Source organism: Cynara cardunculus (genome assembly GCF_001531365.2).
Source record: "Cynara cardunculus var. scolymus isolate 2C chromosome LG 11, CcrdV1, whole genome shotgun sequence".
In the NCBI taxonomy this organism is placed as follows: Eukaryota; Viridiplantae; Streptophyta; class Magnoliopsida; order Asterales; family Asteraceae; genus Cynara; species Cynara cardunculus.
This window is the reverse complement of record NC_037538.1, coordinates 3,041,136-3,050,290: the sequence shown is the minus strand read 5'-3', so window position 1 is coordinate 3,050,290 and position 9,155 is coordinate 3,041,136. Positions and strand designations below refer to the sequence as shown.

Sequence of the window (9,155 nt, the reverse complement as noted above, 5' to 3'; positions counted from 1 at the left end):
ATTGCACTGATATTATAGCTTTCAACTGATATATTTGTGTGGTATCCGGACCAATGAAAGTGACAAATGGCATTCTCAAAATATACGGATAAAGAAATTTCTTTGTTAAAAATCATTTTTTCGAGCGAATTCTCATATAATTCAAGTTGATGTGTTCTGAATGGCTCATCTTTGAGTCCATTCCACTTTAACACTTTAAAATAATAAACTTGTCGAGAATTAACTAATTTGGAAAACATCGATAACAAATATCTTTGACAACAGCTCTCTCAAATCTACTTCCCATGTCATCTAAATTGACGTGTAATCAATGGCTCAGCTTAGAGACCATGACACTTTAATCAAATATGTTTACTAAAAACTATAATATCAAAAATTAAACATGTTTATAAAATATCACTATATCATGAATAAAAATATTCATTAAAAAAGTGATGTATGAATTGTATACGTGTTTAATTTATGATATTATAATTTTTAATAAACACATTTGATTAAATTTACAGTGTTAAATGATAAAAATATTTAAACTAAAAGTACAATATTGTAATAGAAATTGGTGATATAATAAAATAATTTTGAAAGTACAATACTACAATAAGAATGTCATGTCAGCATTATCGTACATGTGGACAACCTTTGTGGACGATGAGGTGTAAAAAAACTGATATAATGGATAAATTTAATTTAAAAGCTTACCCAATGTTATAAGAGGTAAATTTTTGAAAGTACGTTGTCCTAATAAAAAATATTTTGAAAGTACATTATTGTAATAAGAAAAACTGAAATTACAATGCTATAATAAGAAAATTTGTAAAAGTAGGTTGTTATTTCACGCATTTTTATCCTTTATAAAATGTTTGTACAAGTTTTTAACAATGTCATCATTGTATTTCTTTATGTGTTATCACAAGATATTTTATCTAAAAATTGAGAAGCTACACTAACATATTGAAGCTTAAATTTGAGTTTTTAATGATTCACAAATATAAAACACAAACACCTTAACTGTAAAAATCGTTAAAATTGAATCTTATTTTTTTATTTTTTTATACTGTATTTTTTTGTTGTTGCTATAATCAAGTTTATTTTATATTATAATAGTTATTTTTATATCATTAATAAAGAAGTTAAGAAAACCTTTTGGATTCGTCTCTCACTAAAAGTCAACGAATAACTATCTTGGTCATGTTATTGACGAGGCTCGTCAACCTTACAAGTTAGCTCAACTGACAATAAAATTTGGGTTTTGAAAAATCCTCAAAAGTTATTGATTCAAGTCATGCAAGACCACTGAGGTTTTCATGACTATTCTTTAAGGCCTTTAAGATTAGTCAAGATGCATGTAATTTATTCTGGACATCGATGGTTAACCCAAAAAAAAATATTCAGACTCGACTTATCACTATAGTGGATAGCAACCACTCGTTACACACATCAATTTCGATTATAAATCAACATTAGAGTAAATTACGATTCTTGTCCTTGTGGTATGATAAAATAGCGGTTTTGGTCCCTAAATTTCATTTATTACATAAAAAGCCATGTGATTTGTACTTTGTCATGGTATTGGTTCCTGGACCAAACAACCATTCATTATCTTTGTTAACTATGACAACATTTTTGGCTTTTTTTTGCCATTTTTCTCCATTTTAATGCTTTTTTTGTTGAACATTCATCTTCTCCGTATGAATAATGAAGAACATCAACAATATACCACAACAATTTAGTATAATTTGATTCCAAAAAGTTTGTGGTATAAACGCTAAATCAAAAACAAAACTCAAACATTAAATCATTAATGGAATCGTGAGGTGGGTGTGGCAACAAATGAATCTTGGACGTTGGTGTCCAGCACAACCCCAAAGATGGGGATCATAGACTTGATTCTGACCAAAGATAAAGGCTTTTACATGCATTAATTTTCATCAAAGCAATGAGCTGAAGGGGGTTCCGTCGAGTCAACTAGGGGAATTGGTTCATCAGAGTTGGAGAGGGGAGGGTTTATCAGAGTAGGGAGGGAGAAGAGTTATTGGAACGGGGAAGGTGTTCAATGTATAGAGCAATGAGGGTTCTATTAAGAAAAAAGTTAACTTTAAAATTGATGGAAATGACAAAAAGACCGAAATGCTCCCATCATTAACAGATCTAATAGATGGTCGTTTGGTCAACGGACCAAAACAGTGAGAAAGCAAACCACGTTCCCTTTTATGTATTTAAATTTAGTAAGCAACAAACCTTAATTTACTCTAAAACATTAATTCTTTTGCAATTTGTTTTATCTGTATTATAACACAATGAATGCAGTAAGCTTTATTCGTGCCTACATGTATGGTTATTCTTCTTTGAGTTTGTACCCACCACCACTACACCAACAAATGACGCCACGACAGATGGAAGAACAAAATCAAATGGATTTTGAATATGCTATTGTTCGTCACATCTTCTTATATGGTTCGAACAAGAAAAGAGTATGAAACGTCTTGAGTTGATTGTATGGCCCTCCCATTTGCTTCTGTGAAACATCTATATTTGATTGTTGCTTATGTTCTCACAATGGTCGGTGGATTAGGATAGTTTTCCATTGTTGCCTATGTTCTTCGTAGTGTGTGAGAGAGAGAGAGAGAGAGAGAGAGCGAGTAGCTACTGAAGGAGGGGTATGGGCGTATGGCTGGAAAAGAGAGGGGTGGCTGGACGATTATAAAACTTACATAAGATTATTACAACTTGTACAATAAGAAAATTCTTTAAAACAAGTTGTCTACTAGTACTTAATAAAACTAAAGAAGGAAACCTTATTTTATTTTTTTTATTATAAAAACATGGAGTATATAGAAAAGAAATCGACAGCTAGGCTACCCATGGAATCAACTTGATAACATGACATCCACGTCATCAAACGTTACTGGATCATTGAATTGCCGGTTAAAATATGTACAAAATACGAAAATATGAAAGTTTATTTCTTGAACAACCTTCAAGAAATATCCCTAACAATTGAACAGGCTTCAAGAAATCTCCAAACAGTAAAAAAAAAAACTACAATTACCTTAAGAAAACTGTTGCAACCAATGGAGAAGAAGCCATGAATGAGGCTTTAATTGGGGGATGATGTTTTGTGTATTTTTAGGTTGTCCCTCCAAGAAAAAACCCAAAAACTTGTGGTTAAAGCAGTGCAGTGCAATTGACCTACTCATGATCCATGATTGCATGTGGGAAAGGGTCTTTTTTGGGCACTAATCTGATTGAAATAAAAAAGAATGTTATGACAGCAACATTAGTCAAAAAAGTTAGATAAAGCATGTCAACCCACTCCCAGATCAGGGCTCAATGGACCACAAACAGTTTAAAGCACATGCCCATCACAAGAACAAACCATCATTACCAATATCTAAAAGAAACCCACCCACCAACCCATTCAAAAAGAATTCTATAAAAAATTCCATAAAAACACATTCAAAAAGGCAAAAACAATCATCAGCTTTTCAAGACTCCTCAAAACAAGTTGGGTAAGAAAATTAAGCCAACTCTGATACAAAGAAATGGTTCATTGTTCATACAAAACAAGTTTTTTACCACTTTGATTACTTCATTCATGGGTTTTTTTTACATGATAACTTCACCAATGGGCAAAGAGTACAACAAAAACAAAGCCATCTAAAAGCTACAACCTCACACAAATGACCAGTTAACAAAAGAGAAAGCAAGGCAATGAACAGTACTTTCATCGGCTGCAAGAACCTTCCATGCTATCGCCTGTTCATATGATATGTGACGCCCCATCGTTGAAAGACAAATCCCGCCAGGTAAATGCGTAAATCCCTGAAACCCAAGTAACTTGTGTTCGTAAAGATGCATAAAGTTGGTTTCTTTTATGAAAATTTTTCGAAATGGAACATGAAATATATACCTGTTGCATTATCTTGGCAAATTCTGGAACCAGCGCCTTTCGTCCAGAATCATCAAACATTTTGTCTAATGTGATATCTTGCAACGCCACAAGAGTAGTCTCCAACATGTCGAGCCCTGCCTGATTCGCAAATAAGAAAACCGGCAACGACTGCAACCCAAACCAGATACACATTGGATTAAAGCTCGGTGCTTTATAGATTCAGAAAGAGATTTCAAGATTTCTTGTTAATACCTTCAATGAACAGCACAAAATTGCATCTTGATGCTGCCAGAGATCTTTCAATAATGAGTCTCCAACAATCGAACCAGAGCTTAGTAAATCTGTTCCTAAATGGTATCTGAAAAAGACCAGCATAATTAGAATCATGTGTCCCTGTGTTTTAGAAGCATTTGTGGTGTGGCAGATGACTTACGTGTAGCTTTGGCAGATCCATTGAGCAAGAGTGAGTGCTTCAGGCGAGCCAGGAGATGACTTTGGACCCATAGATGGGCTCAAACCAGAAGGAGATATGGCCATGGCAACTCTCTGAACAGAGTTGATCACACTTCTAACATATTGGCGAGCCATTGTAGCCACGCTTTCCGCTAGATTGTTCTCAAAAGGAAACTGAAAGGCAATGGTTAACACCGACCTTGTGTTTTGGCACATTGTCATATCAGTTGAACCATGATTCGTTGCTGGGCTAACATCTAGACTGGAAGTCAGGTCCAATGTTCTATGTGGTGTTGCCAATGCATTCTTCACATCATTCTGGTTTACAGATATCAGTTAGTCAAAAGGGTCGAAAGAGAGGAGGGAAAAAAACATTAAAAAAAGGTAATCATGAACTCAACTGATTTGGGATCCAATGGAATGATACGAAAGCCAGAGGGTACAAGGGGGGCATCATCTGGAAACATTTCATCAATTGGAGCAAAGACAAGTTCAGAACAAGCTCCCACAGCATTTTCATCAATTCCGCTGCATAGCTAAATCCGAAAGATAACAACAATATCATGAACACCGATTCGTTTTCCAGAACTGTATCGGTATCAAATGTACATAGTTATAAAATGTTGACCAAATCACCTGCAAAAGATGAATGTCTCTTGACATGAAAGGATCCTCTTGTCCAAGTGCATGACCTTCGAGTCTTACAACCTCGAGCATCTGATTGCCACATGAAAGCAAAACTCTTGAATTTGTACACATACATAAGTATATATAGGAGGCTATTCATGTGGGAACCACAACCAATCTCATATTCTTTCACACGAATTTGTTTCATCCAAGGCCAAAATTTAAGGTATTGTTTCACCTTTATTTATTTCGCAATGTAAAAGATCATGGGAAGGCAAAAAAAACTACCTCTTCATGTTCAATCGTGTGGCCAAGAGGCATGATAATCTGGCTACCAGTGAACCTTGTGGGTCTCATTCCTGGATATGCATACGGGTTGGCCTTCACTGATGCAGCAGAATATGCATCCACATTGAAGTCGGCCCACTCCGAGCGATGTTCTCTTAAGAAACGAACCAATACCGCTGGAGGTACGTTCTGGGTACACAAGATGATAATCATGTTCAAGAAACTCCTTCAAAAACTAAAGATGCATCCTTTTGTAAAGAACTCGATATTAAAACTTACTTGGAAAAGCATGGAGGCCTTTGCACAAAGAATCCCTCCAAGAAACGAGAGGGAATTAGAAGGATTCATGGAGTTGTTCAGATTCTTGGTCGAATTCACTGCAATGATCACATCTTCCGCACCATCACAGTTCATAAGCGACCAGCCATCATCACTGAATCCGTTAATGGCATCATTGAAGCCTCTGTAATTGGAAGCAAATGGCAGAATTTAAATTACCAAAACAAGCCTGAAAATATCAACATTAACAAAATATCATGAAAGATTTGGAATCTACCTGCTTAATCTTTGACTTAGAGTTCTCAAAACGGCCGGTTGCCTTCCCAGACCATAAACCACTTCTCCACTCGACTCCTGAGCTATTTGCCTAATATAGCGCAATGCCTACATTCAAAAGCTAAACAAATCAACCAAAAAGAACATCTTTACCATGAGAATCACTGAGTTTAAAAAGTAGATTCTACTCACTGCAATAGTCATCTTTTGGGCTACAACTTTTGAAGATTCATAAAGTGGACGAAGAACCTCTGGCACACTCCACGGCTACATAACAAAGATTCCAACTTTAGCAATAAGAAGTGTTACAAATGGAGCAAAGAAGTCTTTTTGTTTACCTCAAGATTTAGATGATCAACTATGTGTATAATGGAACCACCACCATCACAAGGGCGAATGAGGTAGCCACTCGGCAGCATTTCTCCTCTTACAAACTGATTGGCAGCTGCTGCATTAGGGCCAGCACCAGAACCCGTGAGGGATCTCTCACATACCTTAAACAGCAAAAAACTAAGAATTTAAATACCCATTTGAGATAAATAAAAAACAAATCAAGAAGTGGATAAATAACTCGTGAAATGTTCTCATAAACGTACCACGAGACTTCCATTTTCTAAACTTGTAGTGTATCTTAAGGTCCAAAAATCCCTCGCAGGAGCCAGTGTGGTTGGAGCAAAGATCTACATGCAAACTCGATCATTAATTTGCTGAAAAAACGCAAATGCAGCAAAACCAACCCGATTGATAGTTACCTGCGTATATACAAGTTCGATTGTCCCCCCATTTCCAGCAGGAAACATTGTGTAAACTTCAAGACTCCGACAGTCACGGAACCAAGAAGGACGATCTTTAAGGATCTCAACAATCTATGAATCACAGAAATCAATTATAACAACCCTCATATCTATAAAAAAAAAGTTTAACTGTTTACGACTAAGTGACAAAAGGGTTTTACCTTTGTCGGCTCTAAACTTACAAGACCACAGGCTCTAGCTGCCACTCCACTGCAACTCTGTGAAATGGCAAAGATCCCAACCGAATCCGGACCAGGCTGAAAAAGGTTCAAGTTTGATAACAAATTAAGACATTTTAATCAAAGATGAATATGACTCTTTTCAAATAGATGCATTAGAAACCTTCATCCCAGGCATCTGGACCCAATCAACAGCAGTTCCTGTAGCCTTTGAAAGGAACTCTGCCAAGGTCTCCTCTGCGATCGAGAGTAGTCTGCCAGAAACACAAATAATAATTAGATCATAATGCCAAATAACACATAATCACCAATTCAAGAAACCGATAACAATATCACATTACCCAGCCGGGTTATTAGCATCTCGCATAGAATGCTGGGGAGTGGTAACCACAGATTCACAGCTGGCATCTGTACCTGCCGAACCCTGGAAAGATTAACAATTTAAGATCATGAACATTTAGAGACAGAAAAGCCCAATAGGAAGATGGATCTCGCACTACAAATTTATCAAATTTTTAGCAATCAAAACATCACCAAAACTCATAACAACCAACAATCGGTATACAAACATACAGTGTGCAACTGTTGGCGCATATAACCATTTTCGTTTACAAGCTGCGACACTTGTTTCTGCAGCCGATCGTTCTCCTCCATCAATAACTTGTTCATGGCAGATAGTTTCTTGTTAACTGTCTGGAGCCGAGAAGACTCTTTCCGTTGCTTCTCTCGACATCTACACACAGGATAACAGAACTCTAACTTAAAAAACCAAAGAACAACCCACCATAATTGTAAATCATCACTTAATTTTACCTACATTCCATTTTCCTCTTTTGATTCCTAATTCAAATCTATAAAAGCACATGCTTTTCTAATTAGATTTCCACATCTAATTAAACCCAGAAACCCAAATTGGGTGCAAAAGAATTAGAATTCTAAAACTGGCATATATGGTAAAGGGAGATACTTCTAGTTTAGATTTAATCCTAACACTTGCATCACAAACTACAAACTGTGAGCATGTGACTAGGTTCGCTTAAATGATGACTCTTGACAGTATAATTTCAAAGATATAAACCTATATAACTCAATTACAACAAAAACTTATAAGATCAAACTTAACATAAAAAGAAAGATAATACCCAATTGAGAAAGTATCAAGAAACAGAAGAAATCCTATTTATACCTGCGATTCTGAAACCAAACTTTGATTTGCTTAGGTTCTATGTTGGACAAAATAGGGCATTCCCGGATCAATTGTTGTCTTCTCAAAGAACTGGGTTTCGGGCATTCTGCATAAACCCTTTCCAAAGCTTCTACTTGTTCTGTAGTATACCGTACATACTTCCCATTATCCAACTGATGCTTGGTGATGCTGTTGTTACTGCTGATCTCCTTATGCTGTTGATGTTGAACTACCATCGCCATGAAAACCCAACTCAGATATCACCAATCTTTTTCTGGGAATTCCTCAAAAAAAAATCTTGAAAAGTTATCGAGGAATAAAAATTGTATGTTTCTTTGTTTGTTTATGAAAATGAGAGGCGGAGAGAGGTGATTTGAAGGGACGAAGACAACCCCGATTCTTGCCAGAATATTCCCCTAGAAATAGAGAAAGAGCCCTACGCTTTTCTTTTTTATATAAGTTCTCACTCAGCCAAAATTTCACCGATATACAGACAAAATAGCCTGCTTCTCTTTTTTAACTAGTTCGATCAGGATTGCTGTTTGTACACACACTTTTAATCTAGCACGAAATGTTCAGACTTTTCACACTAATTTTGACTCAGCTTTTTTGGGTTAAAACCCCTTTAAAACACGAAGAAAAAAAAAGATGGTGTAAATAGGGAGTCAGTGTTGTTCAAGACTATGGATTTGTCAAGAAACCTTGAAACCCAGAAAGGAAATGAAAGAAAAATGAGGAATTAAAGATTGAAAAGGGTGTTTGAAGTTGTGTTTGTTTGTTTCTCTCCCTATCTTCTTGGTGTGGAGAAGAAGAGAGGCAACAGAAGCAGCATTAGAGAGATGGATGAAGGAATAGAGAGGGGGAAACCCTAGACATGTTTTTTCACAAGGCAAAAACAGCAAGACAACAAATACAGAGAGAGAGAGAGAGAGAGAGAGAGAGGGTCGTCTTGGAAATCCAAAAATGACAGTGTTATATGCTGCTGGTGCGCGCAGCCTCGAGCCAGCCTTTGGTTTGTGCAATTTTACTAATTTTTTATTTTATTTTTTTAATAAAATACAACATACATTCCCTCCATTTACAAAACAATACTTGTACTAAAAATATTCATACATGTTTTTCTATTTATAATTTGGAAAATTAATTAAAATAATTATTTTTGTTAATTTTTCCTTTAAATT

General features: G+C 35.8%; 1 protein-coding gene across 1 annotated transcript; it reads right to left on the bottom strand.

Moving 5' to 3' along the window:
* Nucleotides 1-3,507: 3,507 nt before the first annotated feature.
* Nucleotides 3,508-8,824, bottom strand: LOC112521169 (homeobox-leucine zipper protein REVOLUTA-like). Its single transcript, XM_025129879.1, has 18 exons — nt 7,975-8,824; nt 7,362-7,521; nt 7,130-7,212; nt 6,952-7,042; nt 6,771-6,866; nt 6,568-6,681; nt 6,412-6,495; nt 6,154-6,309; nt 6,008-6,082; nt 5,817-5,923; nt 5,540-5,723; nt 5,261-5,449; nt 4,982-5,062; nt 4,747-4,881; nt 4,326-4,663; nt 4,145-4,250; nt 3,911-4,060; nt 3,508-3,822 (listed from the first exon to the last, which is right to left on the bottom strand). Exons 1-18 carry the CDS (start codon nt 8,214-8,216, stop codon nt 3,673-3,675), a joined length of 2,541 nt encoding a protein of 846 aa, XP_024985647.1. The 5' UTR covers nt 8,217-8,824; the 3' UTR covers nt 3,508-3,672.
* Between the last annotated feature and the right edge of the window lie 331 nt (nt 8,825-9,155).